We start from the raw sequence: 21,040 nt of genomic DNA, 5'->3' as shown, positions 1-21,040 counted from the left end.
GACAATATAGATCATTATTCCTTACAGGAGAAGCAAATACAAGTGATTGATATCCTTATTTCTTTGGAAAAGAGTTTAAAATGGATTGGCAATGGCTGAAATTACTCTCCCTGCTGTCATGCTGCCAAAACTGGACATCCTATTGAACTATTGGCAATCTACCAGGAATATAAAAATATTAATAAGACCATCCACAAACTATGTCATCTTTTCTAATTCACCTTTGGAATGAATTTACATTTGTTTTCAGAGAAACTGCCAAATCCTTCTCTGTTGCTTTTCTGGCAAATGAATGAAATGTTTGTGGTTTAACTGAACTCTGGTGCTGGGTTAAAAATGCTGCCTGAAAACTCCATGTGAAGAGAGACAGCCACGTCTCTGTCCTGTGATCCTCCCTGTCACAGCAGAGGTGCTGCCAGTGATGACCAGCACATTTGATGCCTGGGCAATCTCTGTGATAACAGAAGTGACACATGATGTGATAAGCAACACAAATGTGCCTGACAACTATTCTGGGATGGAGCCTACTCAGCAGTTTCAAAGGCAAAGCGTGGAGACAATCAGGCACTCCCAGGCTGAGCTTCCTCTTTGCCCAGACCACGTAATGATGGCTGTAAAATGACTTTTCAAATCACACAGACTATAGTTTGTGCAAGAAAATGAGAGAAGACAAGACAAAAGCTATATTCCACAATATTATGGCTCAGTGAAGCATTTTGGCAAAAGTGGAATTGTTTTATTTACCCTTTGCCACCTGGCTTCTCTTGGAAAACAGCAGAGAGCAAGTAAGAAATTGGGCAGAGATGAAAGGTCCTACAGCACCATTGTGTCATTTCCCCATGAATATGTATGATCAGAGGTCTTTCTTACCCTGGACAGGAGCCAGAGGCTCGTAGACAACTCGATAACCCTGCAGGACTCCATTTGCTGCTGTTGGCTCGCCCCAAGACACATTGAGGGTAGTGCAGGTGATTTCAGAGAAGGCCAGGAAGCTGGGAGCACTGGGTGCTGAAAGAATTGCACACAGATTGAATTGCAGCAGCAGGAGTCAATCTAATATACATATATATTATAAAACATTGCTTTATTTGCCCAGCCTAAATCTAAAGGAAACAAGCTGAGAAAGGGATTTTTCAGTTGTATCCAAATGTCCTGTAATCAGTCAAAACACAGCCTGTCCTAAAAATACAGCCAGTCAGCTGCAAAACTGAACCTCCAGAGCAGACAAGGAGAGAGGGCACAGAAGTGAATGGCTCTCAGAAGGGTGCAGTGGGAGCCATCTCCTCTTCACAGCCACCACCAAGGGCATTGTCTTCACCCTGTGCCAGAGCACTCCCAGTACATCCAGCACAGGGACTGCTCAGCCTGACTGGGAGGCTGCTGATCCAGTTTAAAAAAACCCAAAAAACCAAAAAAAACCCCAAAAAACAGGGAAGAAATCTAAAAAGCATGCTAATTATCTCACAGGACCATCAGGGCAACTTCCAGGCACTGGAGATGAACTCCTTCTGATTTCCAGGTGTGTGGCAGCAGAAACCACACACAAAGCCACAGACTGTTTCCTTCTGGACCAGCTTAGTTTAGGGACTGGCCCTTCTGCCACTCCATTCTCATTTCAGCTGTATCACTCCCTTTCCTCACACTCCACCTCTTTTACACATTTTTTTTTTCCACTTTCAAGACGTCTACAGTACAAATCCAAACAGCACCGCCATGCTGCGTGCCCCATTTCCCCGGCTGTGCCCAGGTGAGCAGGACAAGCTCCCGTACCTGCCTGGTGTGTCCTGCCCTGGGCGGGGCTGCTGCGGGGGCCGTCCCCGGCCGCGTTGAAGGCGGAGATGCACACCAGGTACCGCGTGTGGCTCGTCAGGTTCTTGAGCCGCACGCTGGTCTCCGGCAGGAAAAGGACCTTCACCTTCTCCGTGTCGTTCAGAGCATCGCTCTCCCAGTAATAAATCTGTTGGGACAGCGAGACGGAATCGCAGCGTTATTAAGGTTGGAAAAGCCTGCTAGGATCATGAGACCAACCATCAACTCCCGGGTTTGCCACTAAACCGTGTTCCCAAGTCCCACATTCACATCCAAGTCCCATTCAGAACACGCCAAGGCTTGGTGATTCTATCACCTCACTGGGCAGCCTGCTCCCATGCTGACCAAGCTTTTTGTGAAGATATTTTTCCTAATATCTAATCAGAACCTCTCCTGGAATAGCTGGAGGGCATTCCCTTCATCCTGTCATGTGTTGTACTATATCCTACATCTAGAAAATATTTGGCCACTGCAGCTACAAAACAACCAGAAAGTGAAGTCTTGCCCTGGACTCCTCCATTCGTTGGGATACTCAGGTTTTTCAGCACATGCCAAATCTTTTCCTTAGCAAATTCCCCTGAGTCCAATGACCCTGTAGCTGAGTACATCACTCAAAAACAGAGGAAAGGCTGAAGAATATGGCTTAATGACAGCAGGTATGAGCTGCCAGGGTTCACTGAGGAGAGGTCAGTTTAACCACTCCCTGCAATGCAAGCTTCCTGTCAGCACTGGCATCCTGACACACCCTGATGGTCCATAACTCCCCTCTGCACACACACAGCACTCACACCACTGCTGCTCACAGCACAGCCAGGAAAATGCCCTCCTGAAGAGGGTAACAAAGATTCTCCCTAAAGTTCCTTGAGGTGCTTTTCCCCCTTCTTCCATTACATAATTTTTACCCTGATGCTATAAAATTAGCCTTCAGAGAAGTTGTTTCCAAGCGGGAAATTGTGCCAGCCCTACTTATTGGACAGGCCTGGCAGTGAGAGCATTACAACAGGCCAAAGCAAGCCAGAGAGCTGAGAGAACAAGCCAAGGCAAAACTCCACCTTGGCTCTCCAAGCCAAGCTGCTGAAGCCATCTATATACGTACAAAAGGGAAAGGACAGGGATTGATATATAAGGATGCTTGTTAGTGCCAAGAAGGGATGCCAGATTATTCACACTAGCTTGGCTTTCCTTCACTTATGGATCTAAATTCATGGAGAGAGGCAGAGCCAGACACTGAACCCAAGCCAAGCTCCAGTGTTTGTAGACTTGCCCATTCCCCCTCTCTGAGGGTCCATTCTCATGCTGGAGATGCTGAGCAGCGTGTCTCTGCAACGTGCTCATCTCCTGCAAACCAAACGCAATTAATGCTCTGATTTAATTTTGTTAAAGTTAAGGAAATGAAGCAATGCTTCCAAAATCTGACCTGACTCAGGCTTCCAGCTGGGAGAAAGTTCTGCTCTTCCTAAAGGCTTGTAGCATTTGATGGAGGGAAAACTCAGTTAATTTTCTTCAATACATTTCTTGCCCCCAGCTCTCGTGTAGCTGTGTTGCTTTTTGTAGCAGATACGTTGCCTGCGTAAGTGGAGCTGCCTCCTTATCTGCATACCCTGTTTCCCCCATGCTCTCCTTCTCCATAAATAATGACACACTCTCCCTTTTCTCTTCTTCCCCCTCCCAATCTCATTCTCTTCCTTTTGGTTTTGGGACTTGCTGCTGTTCCCTGCTGCAGCCTGAGCACTGCTCTAATTTGCCTTATGCGGTGAGGGTGACTGCACTTTGTAGAGCTCTCTCACAAGTAAATAGCAATGCCAAGCAAGATAAATGAAAACAGTAGAAATGGGAGAATTGCCTTGTAGCCTTGGATGTTCCCATTCTGGCTGTCGGCAGGAGGGGGGTCCCAGGTGAGCTCCAGCTGGCTTGCAGAAAGGGAGTTGACTTGGATGTTCTGTGGGGCCAGCGCCGGTGCTAGGAAGGAAGGAGGACAGAAGAATTAACAGTGACAAGCAGAATTAGCTGATAGCCAGGTTTTTCATTTGCAGGAGGACCCAGGACAGGCTCTGTTTATGCCACAAGTCAGCAATGAGCCAGTCCCAGGGTGTCTGTGTCATTGGGATGTCTCGGCACAAGAGGAGTGAGGAGCAGCCGAGCCTCGGGACGTGGTTGTGCTCTGCTCCACTCAGGCTGGCTTAGACACTGAACCAACTCAATCCTGCCAGCAGCTTTGAAAAAGAAAGGAAAATTTTGCCTTGGTTCCCTGGTAGTTTGGGGCTCACCTTTGGCAGAGTACAGTGCTCCTGATCGTTCCTGGTGAGCAAGGCAGCCCCTGCCACCATCAGCCCAAACGCCACTCAGCAGCAAAACTTTGAGCTAAAATACTGCCTAAAATTACCTCCAAACCCAGTCAGCTCCTCATCAATGCACTAATATTTTATGTATGACAGAATGACTTTTAGTTTGCTACTATGACTTTTTGTTAGCTCCACTTTGATTACACCTCCACATGCACACACTGGCATCTTTGGCTCCTGATAGCATTCCTTCTTTGCACTGTACTGTGCTAGAAAACCAATCTTTGAGTGCACCTGGGTCACTCCACCCCTTCTCTTTGTCAGGATCCCACTTGGTGCAGGTGGATTTTCCTCCCCAGCAGCTACTGAGGACACTCTGTTCTCCCAACCTGCTGTCTGAGCCTCCGGCAGGTTTTAACAAAACAGCTCCTGTTCTGTTCACAGGAAAGGTGCTGAAGCGTGTCCTGGTCAAACTGCAGAAGTGGGAAGAGAAAGGCAGGACAAAAGCTCCACTTCTCCATTCTCAGTGTTCATAGTGCCACAGCCTTCTGTCAGACCCCCTGAGAAAGTTGTCTCTTTTCTCTCTGCCCCTTTCTGGGCCATAAATAGAAGCGATAAAATATTCACCGCTTGCACTGGATAGCGCCGGTTAGCTGCTCCTCTGGAGACTTCTTTCTTAAGAGAGAATGACCTTCATAAGTCACACTTTTCTACCAATACTCCCTCCCCCCAGAGTTATAAAATAAAAAAGTAATTAACACCCACTCAGCCTGACACCAACTATTTATTTTGTTCTAACTGTGTGGTTTCCATATTATCACTGCCCACCCTGCCGTTAATGGAAATGTTAATAACCAGCGCCAGGTTGTTGTGACAGATGCTTGGGCTCATTATCAGAAATTCTTATTTACCGCTCCATTAAACGACAGAATCGCACAAAAAAACAATTCAATCAAAACTAACTGGAGGAATTTTAACAGCCACATTAATAATCCAAAACATAAATAAAGTTAATGTCTTTTGCATGTTTGCCATCGGCAACTCTATTGCAAAATTATTGCTATACAATTAAAACGTGAAAGGTAAAATTGAAAATAGCCTTCATCGCAGGGCTCGGTTAAAAGTATTTATTTATTGTGGGGTTTTTTGTTTTCTTTTTGGCTGGATGGCAAATACATGAGGTGACAGTGACCATCAGTAAACTCTAACTTGGTCACAAGGGTGCACTTGTCTAATTATTGCCCTGCCTTCTGTGCTCGTCGCTTGGCTGGATGCCCTCAGTGCAAGGCAGTGCTGTTAGGGACAAAAAAACCTCAAGATTTTGAGAATTTCACAGCATAAACCATAGAGTGAGGCCAAACTGATCACATAGAGCAAAGCTGAAAACACATCCCAGAGATCTGCCACGATGACACACTCAGGGAAACAGGAACATGTACAATCACAGAGGAAAATGGGTCCCTTTAGCAGTGTATTTCCTTTCTAAGGAGTGACACCACTGTCTGTCCTGAGCTGACAGCTTCACAGGGCTCTCAACACCCGGGTCTGAAGCAGCATCTATAAGAGCATTTTTCTTTGGATGCCATGTGGCAGCCTGGAACAAGTACTGCTTCTGAAACACAACCATCAGAGGAGACGGCGCGTACAACCCACTGCCAGAAAAACACTGCTTTTCCTCAACCCCTTCATGCAGCACATCTGAGAAACACAGTGGTTAAAAGCTGCCAGTGATAACTCTGCACCGACACGCTCGCTGCTGGAGCTGCACTTCTGCTGGCGCAGTGGAGGAAAATCTGATGGGAGGAATGAAAAAAGTGTGGAAAAAGACATTTCTCTTCACTATTCCAGAGCCTCCACAAGACGCAAATTGTTTGGTTTTGTGCCCTGTGAGTCTGTCCCTCTGTTCAGCTTTCGAAGGCTGATGTGTCCCCCCTGCTCTAAGCACAGATTTCTTGTTGACAGCGAGGGACAGCAGAAGAGTGCTGCTGACGCTTGATGTGGCTCTGTGCGAGAGCACGTTCCATTAAGGGTGAAGTGAAATACTTCAAAAAGAAGGAAACACATCCCTGAAGACCCCACCTGTTTGCAACCCCAAACCATTCCCTGAATATATGGATAGCCTGTGCCAATAAAAGCAAGTGCATTTAAAAGGTGAATTCAAAAGGCTTTTTACCTTCTAGGAAGGCACTTCAAGATTACTGAACTCGGAATTTTTCACGGCTGTTGAAATCTCAAATACATAAAAAGCAAGGTTAGAGCTACATACCTCACACTGCTTTAGGTGTTAGTGACATTATCAAGTATAGCAGGAGCAACACAGACCCCCGAGGGTCCAAACACAGCTCTTGGCAGGTGGAAAGCATTTCACTTTCCCTGAAAAAAAATCTGTGTACTCATGAAGTCAAATTCTGCACACGTTTGCTGCCTTGGAATCTCATGCAGATATTTGTAAACATTTCTTTTCTTATCTGATTTCAATTTACCTTTGAGATTGTCTCCTTGAAACTCTCTCTCAGCCAAAACCTAAGGAGAAAGACTGAGCAGGTTGTGTAGTAATTAGTAACAAATAGTAACAAATATGGGCTGGGCTGCTGTTGTCAGGATCACGTAAAGACAACAAATCTATCCAGAAACGTGGTGAGACTGTCAAAATGAGCCTATAAATAAAGTTACACATCTAAATCCACATTTAAACGTATCACTGCCCTCATTCCCCAGCTGCACTGAGCAGCCTCTGCTCTCACTGCAGGCAATTTGAGCTTGCAAATGCTTCTAACCTTTAAAGACAAGGTGCTTTAAATCCCTCGTGGCCTCCCTGCTCCAGAGCTCTGTGCTCTGCACAAGTTTCACCTCAGCTCTTCTCACTTGGGATATTTGTTCTCTGGGCTGTGTGGCAGCCAGAGCTTTCCATCAATATGGAGCTGCTATTCCTTTTCCCAGTGACAATCGCCACGATGCTCTGTAGCACAGGTAGGCTACAAATCCTTGTGATTCATTGGGCAAACTTGATAACTGGTTTTGTGAAGCATTCCTCACTGCTCTTATATCTGCTCCAGATTCTGGGGAGCAGAGGATTTCTCCTCTAGTGGTTTTCTGATTGTTTCTGCAGTGGCAGTGTTACTGGCAGGACACTCACAGACAAGTTTGGGACAAGGTTTCCTGACACTCACAAGCCATTTAAGTAAAGGCCAAAAATAAAGAGAAAAATGCAGTGGAAGAGACTGAAGGATTTTCTGTGCATCAGCTTGATCCCAAACAATCCCAAGCAAATTTCTGTTTTGTAAAGACCACTGATCCTTTTCTATCTAGCAAGTGTTTCCCCCCAGTTCTTCAAAGCATGACTTGGAGAACATGCCTGCCTTTATTCCCTGGTAATCAATATGTTTGCATTTTGGTGTTAGCACCTTGAGGCCAGAATCTCATTGCACAATGTGCTGCATAAACACAGAACAAAGACACAGCTCCAGGCCCCAAAATCCTCTAATCTGTCTCCTCATTACAATGGAGGGGTGGCTGCAGCATGTTCTGAGTACCAGCTGTAATTTTCCCTACCTAGTGATTAACAACAAGGGAGAAGGCACAGCAGTGTTCAGTTCAGTGTGTGATGATGGGGAAATCTTGCACACCAGAGCTTCCAAAGTTTACAGTGATTCCTGGCACACACAGTCATGGAAAATAGGGCTAAAAGGGTTTGGAGAGGATTCAGACATCATCCTCATGGGTCACACTGGGATCAGCTTGCTGGTCAGATTTTCATGTAATCTCAATCACTGATTTATTTCCAGATTGTGCTGTCATTGCCGCACAAACTCTGCCAGCACCTCTCTACTTAAAAAACTTAAAAATACTCATACTTTAAAAATAAAAATAAACAAAATAGGGATATCTATAATAGAAAATAACTCACAAAAAAACTTTCATATTATTCTTTTTGATGCCTAACCTAAACCATCGTCACTGTATTGAAGTTATATCCCTGCAGTGACACAGAGATTGCTGCTTCTTCAGCTTCAGCAACTGCCTTCAAGTCACAGTGTAGATAAGCAATAGTTTAGTGGATTCTAAAGCCAAACACAACACAACAAACAGAAGGTCACCAGATAAAGCAGTGAGACTGATCAGCAAAACAGGCAAAGTGGGGTTTTCCTGCAGTTCAGGCTTAGAGAAGAAATGTGAGGATGGTAACTCCCAGGAACGACCAAAAAGGTGGATCTGCAGATGTCTGCAGTCAGACCTTGCAAGAAGGAAAAGTGGCACGAGAGAAGAATGTTCAGTGTCTATTGGCCATTTTCTGACAGAGTCTGGGAGAGAGCAGTGGGAGGATGGGAGCTTCCCCAGCAGCAGAGCTTGGTGCCATCAGGAATGCTGTGTGAGTGATGCTGATTAGCTCAATAACAATTAGTCAGTTGTGCTTCAAAACCAGTGACTGCGAAGATGCTTTCCACTGTGAAGAGCAGCACAGGCTATATTTAGAATGTAAAACACACTTCCCACTAATTTCTGCCTGTTTTAGGCTGGGCTTCATCTCGTGATGGGAGTCGGTGCTTTTTCCAAGGGCTGAGCTTTCTGTGGTTACTCAGATGTGTTTCAGAGGCACTAAGAGAGGCAGAGCCACATTCCAGGGATGTGGGTCATAACCCCTCCAACGCACTTCATCTGTTATGTTGGGTCTGAGTGCTCCTGCCCTCTTACTCAGCAATTTGGCACCAATGCTGCCCTGCCAGATTTGTGACACCCTGAGACATGAAATGAGTCTCGGCAAAGGACCAGTCTGGCCTCCCCATTGGTGAGATGTTCAGCTGGGTAGGGCAGGAGGCTAAAACAGCTGTAAAAGCCAGGTTTTAGTTGGAAATACTCCTTTTCAGGGGACGTGGATGTATGTGTTGATTTACACAATTGCAGAGAACCGTATAAGAGAAATTGAAATATCTCCTTATGTACCAGTGGAAGTAAACACAAGAAGAACTTGAAAAATATCTCTCTCACCTTCATGAATGCTGAGGAAGACAGAGCAAAAATGCAAAAATAGTTATAGAATAGAAAGACAAAAAATAGAAAAACCTATTTTAGTGAAGAAGAAAGGGTGAAGAGGAGAAAGAGAACAGCTGCCAGGATGAGAACTTTGGGAGTCTGGAGCACCTGCAGTTGTTTTACTCTGTGCCATCTTGTCTGGGTAGGCAAACACTTGGCTCTCTGTATACCACATTTAGTACAGTAGCTGTGTTTTGCCACATCAATTTTTTAAGGGTATTAAAGTAATGAAGAAACATAAATTAAAGCAGCTGCAAATGATCCCCGAATGCAACATCCCCAGCTTCTATGCTTAGCACTGGGAAGCTTCCCAATGTTGGCACAGGTATCTTCAGCACCTGCAGAGATAGAGGGAGGTGGGGGTGGAGGGAGGGAGAGCTGACATCCCTGCAAACCGAATTCCTGAAAACTGAAATGAAACAAGGACTAGGAGTGGAGTCTCTTTTCCACGGACACAGATCTAGGGGCTTATCTGCCAGTGCCCTTTTTGAACTGAGGAGCCATTCTCCACCTGTTCCTCACTAACTCTTCCAGTGGTGGTGACAACACTGTTGCTGTGATCCCTAATCTTTTAAGGAGGTTTGGATTTCCCATGTGAGTGAGCCATGTGCAGTCTGGGAATTTCATGGGGCAGACATGATCTGAGTATTAAAACCATGGCAAACCCCACAGAACAGTGCTGTGAAACAGCCTGCAAACAAAAACTACACACTTTTCTTTTGCTGAATTCCACAGTTCTACTCAGCAAACACAATCCTAGAACAGGCTATCACATTGCATACTGAGATTATCCATCAAGGAAGCGAGAGAGCCTGGCCCAAAAGTAAAGCTCTCACAGAACTGTCAGACTGCCTCGGGAAAGGGCGTTCAGGTGGTTAAAACAAGAAGTGGGGGGAATAATAAAATGAGCTTTTCCCTCTATTTCTTCCATGTCAGTAAGGATATGATCACACACAGGCAGGCAGCCCATCAGTCAGCAGAGTTGGGCCACGAGCAGGAGCAGCAGGAGCCTGACAGCATTAGGTAAACACAAACCTGCAAGCTAAAACCCCCTCTCTCTTACATCCATGCAAATCAGGGATGGCTCCCTTACATCTGTGCACTTGGGGGTTTTCTCCATTGAAGAGCAGGAACAGTTGTGCAAAGAGAGCAGTGCCAGCTCTGATGAGTGCAGGATTCACCCCCAGGAGGGGCTGAAGGTTGTTCAAGGGGTGGTGAGGAGCTGCTGCGTGTCTGATCCTCTCTCGTGTGCACTGGGAGCAGTACAGGAGAGGAAAGCACTGCCCTCCACCCTCTTGAAAGTCTACCCATTAGAGAAGCAAAATTACCAATTTCAGATTATTTCCCCACACTCTCCAGGACCCAAAACTCCTTCTCCTCTATTTGTGGTCATGTTCCACTTATTATGATTTGTTAATGCCACATTTGAATATCATAATACCACAAGTTCATGGCAGCTGACAAAAGCACCCACTTCACATCCACTAACAGCAATGGCAGCACCTACTAAAGTCTAATCCTTCTGCTTCACTGCAGCCAAGAGAGCGTATCAAATAATCTCCCCTGGGTTTGCCATCTACCAAATGTCAAAAGCTATATCAGAAAAAAGTCAAAGGGCACAGGTGAGATCTGCCCCCGGAATAACCTTTCACTGTGGCTTTAATGCCAGTTTGGGTAGCTGACCCCCACGAGGAATTAATTTAGGATTTACAGATTGCAATGGTCAGGGAACCCCAGGGAGCCTACAGAACACTGTGTTCTTATGCTCCTGGGGAGAGAGAGATTAAATTTAAATTTTCTTGACTCTCAGTGAGAGTTTTCTTTCTTTATTTTTCATCCCTTAGATCATTGCTGCAGTTTCACACCCCCATTCCATCTCAGTGCCTGGACTTCTGCAGCCAAGATATTTTAGACTATTGCTAATTCATACTTTCTTAAGAAAAAATTGCAACATTTTTGTTTTTAGTCTACAACAGGCAACCTGAAAAGCCTCCAGTTCTGTGATTGACGATGGATACAGCAAACAGATGTCAGAGAGGAAAACCAACTGTGTTTCTCCACAGCTGGCTTCACAGCAAAGCTGTACAGAGGAGGCAAAGCCACGGGAGTTGAGACCCATATGAAAATACTTACAGCACAAATTTTGCTCACATATCCCAGGATGACTGCAAACAAGCAGAGCAGGACTGCACAATTAGGCAAAATAGGAATTTGGCTGCAAATATAACCTTTTAGTCAAAAGCACTCCAACTCCATCCTGTGTCTGCTGGAATAGGAGTTATCAGCCAGGGGCTTCCCCACCTCTTCACCAGGGCGATTTCTGGTTCGTTTGACTTTACTACTGATTGCTCATGTTTTTTTTTTTTCTGAAAGGAAGGTTAATTCCTCCGCTTTTAATGGAGTGGCTGTGCTGTGAGCTCAGTAAAGCTCTGCATACACGATCAGGCTTCTCCTCCCTCCGCTCTGTGCAGGGATGTCCCCGCTCCTGCTCAGAGCCCACAGCGCGCTGCAGCACAACAGCTCGTTTGTCCTTCCCTCCCACAACTGCAGCGCACAGCCACGAGCCCCCACGATGAATTTGGGCTCGATCGGCCTACAGTGGGCACCAAAAAATCATCATCGAATGGTTGGGGTTGAGCTCAGCATCGGAGCAAAACACTGCCCGGCCAGCGCAGCCCAGCCCTGCCCGGGACCGGCGCACCACAAACCGCCGGTGTTTTTGCTAGGACAGAAACATCTTCCCTACACTGAGACGTGATAAAAAGAGGCAATTAGACCCGAGCTAAGCAGGAGCTGCCGCACTGCATAAAGCATTGTGCTGTACCAAAGGCTGCTGATGACCAATATTAACAACTTAATGAGCTGTTAATGAGGCGCGCGTTCGGCTTTTACTTGCAGCATGAAAACATTGCAAATCATTTTAGGGAGCTTTGGACTGTCAATGGAGAATTAAAGATGTCAAATAAGCCCATCAAATCTATGTCTCAATCTGGACACTGCTTTCCAGTGCATTCGCTTAAAATTCCTTCTCCTATATGGTAGAATAACTTGCTTTGACAGCACTACGACTCCCAGACTTTGCTTCCTTCTGCCTTGACATTAGATTTCAGTCTCCAGAGAGCTGCAGGGATGTCTTTTTGACATGTTGACATTAAGGACACTTCTTCCACAGACTCACACTGGCACGGTTACTCTCTGTCTTGCCATTGTAAGAGCAGCTACTGAGCTGAGCTACCAAATCTGGAAGTCTAATTAGCAAAACCTTCACATCATCTGTAAACAGATTAAGAATATAAAATTACCCTTAAAAATAGTCAGTTTGAGTAGGAAAGGGAGCCAAACCTTACAGAGAATATTCATTGCCATAACTCCCCAGCATTGTAACAATACCAGTAGCAGTGACTAATGCTCTGATGTGGGCACACTTTAGTTTGTTATTTTTTACTGTCCTGTCACAGCCCTGCAGGATTAGATCCCACAGCCACATGCTATCAACACTCCTGCTGCCTCCAGTGGAGCTGCATTGAGGGAACAACAAAACCAAATTGGACTTGCTGTAGACAAGCCCTTAGTTGAGCCCCTGCACATACAGTGAACCTGGAGAAGTTTAAAATCCACCAAGAAACACTGATGGGATGTGCCCACTGGCCAATCCTGCTCTCAGAAACGGGATGCTGTTGGGATACAGGTGAATTGAATTCCAAGAGAAACTGGAAAGAGGTTACTTTCCCAGACCAACCAGGATATGTCTCACCACTTTTTTTTTCCTTTCATCTTCCTACAGTTTGCTTTCTTACTGTGCTCTGACTTTCATCTGTCATTTAGCACGTTGTTGGAGAATATGGCTTGCATCTTTAACTCCAAGCTGACAGGAGACCTTCTCATTCCTTGGAGAGAAAGACACTGGGGACAGGATGGCAACCCTTTGTCACTCCTGGAGCAAGGCATTTCCAGAATGACAGGGTAAAACTCACCCAGAACTGAGCATCACATTGGAACATCTCTGCAGGTTCTTTAAATTCAAAGGGGAGGGGAAAAGGACAACAAGTTTCAAACACCCTGCCATCCCCCAAAAGCAGCCTCTTGCTTATGTCCAGAGGTGTCAGCAATTAAAAGGCAAACACCCTTTTATTTAAAAGGCTTGGTGCTTTTAAAGTGCCAAAGTTGCCCTTTGTTTAAAGTTTGAGCACATGAAACCAATAATTCATTTACCATTCTATTCCCCAACAGCTTCCCTCCATCCCCTTTTGTTTATGGAGGGAAGATACTGTCCCCTAGGCTGACAGGTTTTAGACTGCTGCAATGTGAAATGGCCATGGTAATCCTTCTCTTCCCTTCTCCAGTGGCACTGGGATGGCACTGCCCACCCAGCTCTTGCAGCTGTGCCAGCAGCAACGTGCTGCTATCTGCACAGGCACAGCCAGCCCACGTGTCCCACCGAGATAGGAGAGAACAGCCACGGGCCACGGCAAGGCGCGGGCTGCCAGCTCGGATGCGCTGGAATCTTGTCATTCCTCTCCGAGCCTGACACCAAGGAGGCACAGGGGACTCCACACAGCATCTCCTCTGCTGTTTGGGGCAGGGGAGGAGATAAAGCTGATGTGCTGCAAGAGAAAGGGGGGTCCAGGCAGTGCTGAGGGACCCCCTTCTCCAGGAAGGGACTGAGGTGGCACCACCGGGGGAATCTGGAGCGCCACATAAAAGGGTGAGGCCTGGAGGAAGAGATTAAAGCACCCAAGGGCAAAGGAGCCTTGTCCTGCCAACCTTCCGTGCCTTCAGCACAAAGGGATGTTGCCCCGCACAGATAACCAGGTAAGAAGGGACAAGAGCTCTGTGCTGGAAGCAGTTTCTAAAGGGGAACCAAGTACTTGGAGTCAATTCTTTGCTTCCTGACATGGCTCCTTTGTCCTTATCATGGCTCGCTCTCTTAGTGTAGCCTTTTCTGTCCCAAACCTATTTCACTATTTTTAGTCTTTCCAGGTGTTTTCTGTTTCTGGCTTGTAAAATGCTGGAGATGGCCAGGCAGCTCCAAGTGCTTCCCCTGACATTACTGGCAGAGCAGATCTTCCTATGTCATCTACGGGTGAATAAAGTAAAATTTGTGAAGTCCAGGAACACCTGTGGAGCAGCAGGCAGGAGGGCAGATGAAAATAATTGCACATAACAGGAAGAAATTCCGTTTGGTGTCTGCTAGCTTTGCACTAAGAGGTGGATTCAGCTTTTGAAGACAGAGTTAAGAAGCAGACATCATTCTGTTCCATTCCTGTTCTTTTCCAAGCTACAGTTCCACTTGGAAGAAAATGAGAGAGCCAGGTAATGTTCTCTGAAAGACGATGGTACAACTAAAGTGGCATTTCAATGGAGACTACTAAACAAAGGGATTTGTCTCCCAGCTCTTTTTACTCCTTGCCTTTCCCATTACAGAACCAGCTCTCAGAGATCATCATTAAAAAGAACAACAACAACAACCCGGCCTCATCAGTTCTTGTGAATTCTGAAGGTCACCAATGTCACCATCAGTTATAATGACACACATCACTCCCCTCTTCACACAAATGGATTTACAGCCTGTTTAAAGGCTGATGTCTCTCCAAGCACTTCACCCCTTCTGCCACCCCTTCTCTGCACACACTCACTCTACTCCAGCAACAGCTGCTGGAAGAAATGATGAATTTCATTACTTTTCATCCAAAACAGCTTTGCAGTATATGGGAGAAGCACTGAAGGCTGCAGGCTCGTTAGCAAAGGATTTGTATTGCCACATTTTACTTTATTCACCTTCCCAAATTAGGTGAAGCACGTCTGGCCCAAACCTGTGATTTCTGTTTAATTAAAATGCAGGTAGTGGAGTCTCCTGAACTCCAGAGCCCCCCACACAATCAGGTGGTGACAGCAACCTGGTAGAATAATGCTCTTGATATAGTGGCTGCTCTAACAGAGTCTTAATTTCAGTGGAGCAGAACAGCACCTCTGGTAGCAGCTGCGTTTCGGGCTGGGATGAATATCAGTGCCCAGCCTCTCGCTGAACACTCACTGCCTCCCCAATCAGAGCCAGCATCCCTGACAGCTGAACTGTTAAATGAATTAACAAGGCGAAAAGGGGGCTTGCCAGCGGGGCTGCGACTCCCTTCCTAATTTCTGCAAGTGGTGGCTTTCAATTTTTCTGTCATTTGTCAGGAGATGCACATGGTTCTCTAATGAGCAGGGCAGAGCTGCAGCCAGCACTAAAAAGGCAGTAGAGGATCTTCTGGGCCTTGGAGGAGAGGGATGCAGATGCTTGAGGCAGGTGGGGGAAGGACACGGGCTCTGCTCAGGCTGAACAGGCAGCACATCCTTCCCAGCTGTGCTGAGCTCAAGGACTCCCAGCCCACTCTCCCATCTTGGGGAAGAACTGCTCTCCACACCAGTGAGTTTTGCCAATATCCATGCATAACTCAAAAGGAAGCCTTTGATCTTGTGGGCTACCCGAAAAAGGGAAAGCATTTCCTCCACCTGTATAATAAAATAAAAAAAAAAAACCACCACCAAGAAAACCTAGAAGATCCAAACCACTGGCATCCAGCTTTCCTGTTCACCACGCAAGCTGGGCTACAGAGGCCCCCCAAGCTTTTCAGGTGGTTCTACTGTAAAAATCCAGGTCTGATCATAAGGAAATTCTCAAATCTAACAAGGGAGAGCACAAAAGGGATAGAAGGAATCACAGATACTCCTCCTTCTGCATCACTGAAGCTGAACAGCACAACCAACAGCAACAAGAACACCCAACAGAAATGGGTGTTTTGACCAAGCTGGCCTAAGCCCAGCACATTTCCCCAAAGGCACAAAGGCTGTTCATCCCTTTTTAGGAGCCAGAGAGGAATGTTCTCCCCTCTCCCAGAATTACTGCAATGCTTAGGGCAGAACGAGGCCCCATTTAACAGCACTGAGACAAGAGCTACCTGAGAGCTTCAGCCCAGGGACTGGCCACCTTCACTCACTTTGTGCCTAGTGCTGTGCCTGTGTCAGCACTTGTTTATTGGGAAGCTTTTCTCTGTTTTTAACCTGGATGCCCCATTGCTGGAGCTGAGCAGACTCATTTTTTTCCAGCTTGCTGCTTAACTGCCTTAACCGTGGGTAAGAACATTGAGCAAACAATAACAGCAAAAACCTTGTATTTCCACAGCACACTTTAACTCAAAGGTGTCACAAATCAATTTAAAACTTAAATTGCAATACCATCTCCAATCACTTTACTCACAGTATAAATCACAGCCAGTTCTGGAGGTGGAAGAGGCAGTTATATAACAAAGTGTAATAACTTCACACAACAAGAGTGAAAATCGGCAGGAAGATCCTACATTCATCATCTCTGCTGTGTGAACCTGGATGGTTCCTTTCCAGAGGTAAATCCAGGAACTCTAACACAACAGCCAAGTCACACACTACAGCTTCAGACATACCAGTCCTGCCTGGGAAAGGAGGCCTCCTGGATAGCACAGAATCAAGGAATGGTTTGAGTTGGAAGAGATCTGAAAGCTCATCTAATCCCAGACCCCCTTCCTTCAGACACTCAGGGGTCCTGTAATTATCTCAGTGTCCTCCCAAGTCTGTCTCCTTCCATTGCCTTGTTCCCTGAGTTATGATAGGAAGATCTGGACTGTGGGATTAAAATACACAATATAACAGCATTTCCTTGTTTTCCCCAGCTGATTTCCCATGCTGTGTACATGTGTATAAGTGCATGAGCTGGCTCCATTTGCAGCAGGGAGATACTTAGCTCTGAAACAAAAATGTATTTTGAAGCCAGATACAGTTAGCTCCACCTGGGACTTTCTTTGCTTCAGTTGCAGGAGTAAGTTGGAGCAGAAGCAAACTAGAAAAAAGATGTAAATATTGCCAGCTGTCTCTCCAGGACAACACTGCTCTGATTAATTTATGATGTTTTCAAAGAAAGATGGTGAATGTTGCACTATATTTGAAATTAAAAGGTTAAGCAGAGTTTAAAAAAATGCACAGTAGAGTTCTTAAAAAAATGTGCTTTGCTTAGTTTTGAGCAATAGAATGTTTAATGAGTAATAATGAAATGAATTAGTGCTGGCTTTGATAGCTCCTCCATCCCACAGCCCCGAGACACAGAACAAAGTGCAATCAGCTCCATTGCTGGGCCAAGCAACGGGAGGGTCGAGCTGCCTCCCCTTGTTCTGAGCTTCAAACGCTGCTGCTGCAGAAACGGAGACCAGAACTAATGAGGATTTCAGAGCCAGCCTCCCTCCAGCTGGGATCACCACAACCACAGCCCTGCTGGCAGGGCTGCAGGAGGGCAGCAGCTCTTCCAGTCCTGCCCTTCCCAGCTGGAGTTTCTGGGGGACAGAGTGGCTGGGGGTTATCTGGGCTCTCACAAACCACCCGTTCCTCAAGGCATTCACAGAAGCGTCTGCTCAACACTTCTGTCCTGATTTCCACCTCCAGCCTTCCAGTGGGGGGATTTTAAAATGATCAAAGAGGACTCAGGCAGCAGATCCAGATCAGCAGAGGCCTGAACAGTGCCACTGACCAGGGCTGGACGCAGGGACAGTCTGCAGGTTCCTGGCAGCACCCAACCCCTGCCTCCAAAACCAGCACTAAACCAGACACGGCATCTCCTCGCTTCAAGAGTGCAAAAACACAGCCAGCTGTGGTGCCAGGCAATGTCTCTACACAGAGAGTTATAAAATAAAAGGATCAGCTTTCTGAGTCTCCCTTGTTTTGTAGTTTTGTTTCTTTTCCCTTGTGGCTTTCCTGTGCTCCACTTTTCACTTCTTTAACTCGAGTCAATTTTTCCCTCAAGCTAATTTGGTATGAACAGTCATCCTCCTGCAACTCCAAAAATATTTTCTCTTCTTTCTTTCAAATGTCCTTTCTTCCCTCCTTCCTGCAGACCAACTGGTTTTCCAACGGCAAGAAACTGCCAGTGCTTATTCCAGGTGAGTGGGCAACAAAAAACTGTCAGCAATAATGACTGGGGAACTTTCCAAATAATCCCTTTCCTGGACAATTATTGATCATTATCTGGAGAATACTACAACTTGCTGATATTACAAAAAAAAAAAAAAAAAAAAAAAAAAAAAAAGAAAAAGGAAATCAACTTATTTTCTTTTCACCTACCTGCTTCACCCACAAACACTTCCACTGGTGTGCTGGTAGGGCTCTCACCAATGACATTATATGCTGTCATTAATACTTCATATCTCTTGTATTTCTTCAATTCTGAAAAAGTAAAATTTTACATATTAATATTATATATTATGATTTATGCTGTATTACAGCTATCTTTTAGACTCCAGCACCTCTCTATCTCCAGACTCGTCTCTCAGAATAGAACAGGGGCAATAGAACAGTACAATAGTGCAATGTCTACTTCAAGCCTTCCTGAATTCACACATCACAACAGTATTTGCATCTTTTTGAAAGATATTTGTGATGAAATAGCTGGATTTTCCAGAGTTTCCTCACAGTGTCACTCCAGTAAAAGGAATAATGATTTATCTCTATTTCTTATGGATAACTAGCCAGAGGAGCATCTCTAGGTCATTCTTAAGTACAGAAAATGGCAGGATTTGGCTTTGGATGTCACCATAAAGTCTCATTTTGATCTGCACTGGTAGGGAAGAGCCTAAACATTGCCTAATCCCTGGAATGCTCATTTAGGGGTGGCATTTGGCAACTGCACTGTTCTACAACAGCTGAAGCAGGTGCAGAGGGAGAGCTGCAGTGGGGAATCTGGAGTCCCATTCCAGGTCCTCCACAGGGATCTTCCCCTCCAACGTGACCACAGCCCGGCCATCAATCACAATCAGAAAGGAGACTTTGAAGGCTGGACTCCATTTGGCCACCAGGCAACAAATTTCTTTGCTGACACAGAGAAACTACTCTGGCAGATGAGGCAGGTGAGTGAGAGAAGCGTGAAAAAATCTGAAAGCCCCAATTGTTTGTGGGTAATTAACAGATGCAACGAGGGTGGAGCAGAATCACATCAACGTCATTAAGAGAGGCAGCGCCTGAGCAGTTTCAGATTTTGCATTTTCAGGATGAAAGAATCAATCCTAACAGATATATTTATCATCTACAATACTTAACAGGGAAATTAGAGTAAGAGAGCAATCAATAATATAAATTGCCCTATTTAAATGAGCATTGAATTAAGACACGCATGGCCAGAGGTCCAAATTTCTCCCTTTGCCAATAATTTTCCCTGCTATCTATGAATCAGAGTCCTCTTAACACGGGGGCTGACAGCGTGCCATTGGTTTGGTATGGTTCAAAAAGTCTAATTAGGCAAGTTTGTCTAATTTCAGTGTCACAGAACTGTTGATGTGTGTTGTGCTCCAATATCTGACACTGACTTCAGCATCATTCCCCAGTGTCTGGGATACTGTAAATTATACCTAATACATCCCCATTTTTTAAGTGTCATATCACTACATTTGGATGGACTGCAAAAGATGGAGCAAGCAAATCAGAAATAAACTCAGTGCTGAGTTCATAAACAAACAATAGTAAGATACACACGTATAGTACTGGGCAGCTTGCACAGGGAAACTGTTTTTTCTGCCATGAGAAGTCACAAGGGAGATTTTAGTGTTAACTGGATGTGGAAGAAAATGGAACACGAGAGTTCATGCATGCAACTTTCAGTGGGGATCAGGCTTCATTTTTTCTTTTTTTTTTAGTCCATCACAATCTGTGACTCAAAAGCCTTGGGCAAAACCTATCTAGTGAACCATCAGCACCACAAAGCAACTTGCCTTTTAACTCTGTCGAATGTTATTTTATTCATTTCCAATTGAAAACACCTCTGGAGATGCACATAAATTCATTGGGCCCTTTCTAAATTGGCCTTGTACTCCATGGAATGCCCGAGCATCGCAATGTTTGAATCATAGGACTAATGATGTGATACAGCTAAACTCAGATGGACTGCAGAATATGTAGCAAGTGAATCAAAATTCATTTAGCATCAGCAATACTGGGTTGTTACAGTCACTAATGTTTTACCTTCCCAGCAGCCACATTTTTACAACAGCTACCTATTTGCATCATCGATGTCTCTGGGTGTAGGGGAAGCAAAGGCTTAAAGAAAAAGAAACTGGAGAAAGCCAGAGTCATTAATCTGTGTTGATTTCTGCTGGATCCACGGAGGAGAGCCACAGGAGTTTGCCCGTGGTATATTTTGAGCCATTACAAAGAGTCTCAACTGAAGGCAATGTGCACTTACGTGTTAATTCATACGTCGTTAATGCAGAGCTGCTGTTCACTGTCTTGAAGCTGCTTTGGGCTATTCAGGGTAAGCAAAGCAGAAAGCTTGTTACAGTGCAAGGAAATAGTTATTGCAAATGATGTACAGCAGAGACAGAGGCAAATGAGGCAGCACACCCATACACAGTTTAAGCTTTAGGAATATACCTTGAAGGGCAATAAAATCACATCACTCTCTCGTAACACATGGAGAGCATCTCGCCCACATGGGGCTGTTTCATTTCCTCCTCAAACAGAGAGCTCACAAATACACAACACAAAGATGTTCTGGCTTTTAGATTAAATAGAACAAATGAGTAAAAATGAAATGATTTCTAGGGGCGAAAGCTCTCAGTGGTGCATTACATCCTGATTTCTCGAGATGCAAAATTCAGAACCTGAAGAGCTGCAGAGTACTGAGCTGGCACGTGGACCACAAAGTGAACACTTACATCAGGGCAGGACCTGTTCCTTTAAGCGTGAATTTGATTTCCCACAGTCTCACTGAAAGAATTCAAGATTCCTGCTGTGAGTGAATTGTAATAATATGCTAAGCTGTGCAAAACTGTGGGTCAGTGAGGAACAGAGATGTTCTAAGGTGAGAATTATGAGGAGAAAGAGGGAAATTTATCTTAAAATACATTTGTCTCCACCCCTTGCTCTCT

At 45.3% G+C, this 21,040-nt stretch overlaps 1 protein-coding gene across 4 annotated transcripts in view; it reads right to left on the bottom strand.

Moving 5' to 3' along the window:
* The window catches only part of SDK1 (sidekick cell adhesion molecule 1), a 382,991-nt gene that overhangs the window by 29,871 nt on the left and 332,080 nt on the right, over positions 1 to 21,040 (bottom strand). For 3 of the 4 annotated variants that reach the window (XM_064390819.1, XM_064390818.1, XM_064390817.1), the window contains exons 35-39: positions 20,356 to 20,415; positions 18,246 to 18,347; positions 3,653 to 3,768; positions 1,771 to 1,957; positions 871 to 1,008 (exon numbers count right to left, since the gene is read on the bottom strand). In XM_064390819.1, coding sequence (XP_064246889.1) covers positions 871 to 1,008; positions 1,771 to 1,957; positions 3,653 to 3,768; positions 18,246 to 18,347; positions 20,356 to 20,415 — 603 coding nt within the window. The remainder of the gene's footprint in view (positions 1 to 870; positions 1,009 to 1,770; positions 1,958 to 3,652; positions 3,769 to 18,245; positions 18,348 to 20,355; positions 20,416 to 21,040) is intronic. The other variant, XM_064390821.1, reaches the window with a different exon arrangement.

Source organism: Passer domesticus, chromosome 15 (assembly GCF_036417665.1).
Source record: "Passer domesticus isolate bPasDom1 chromosome 15, bPasDom1.hap1, whole genome shotgun sequence".
In the NCBI taxonomy this organism is placed as follows: domain Eukaryota; kingdom Metazoa; phylum Chordata; class Aves; order Passeriformes; family Passeridae; genus Passer; species Passer domesticus.
This window is presented reverse-complemented; position numbering and strand designations above follow the sequence as displayed.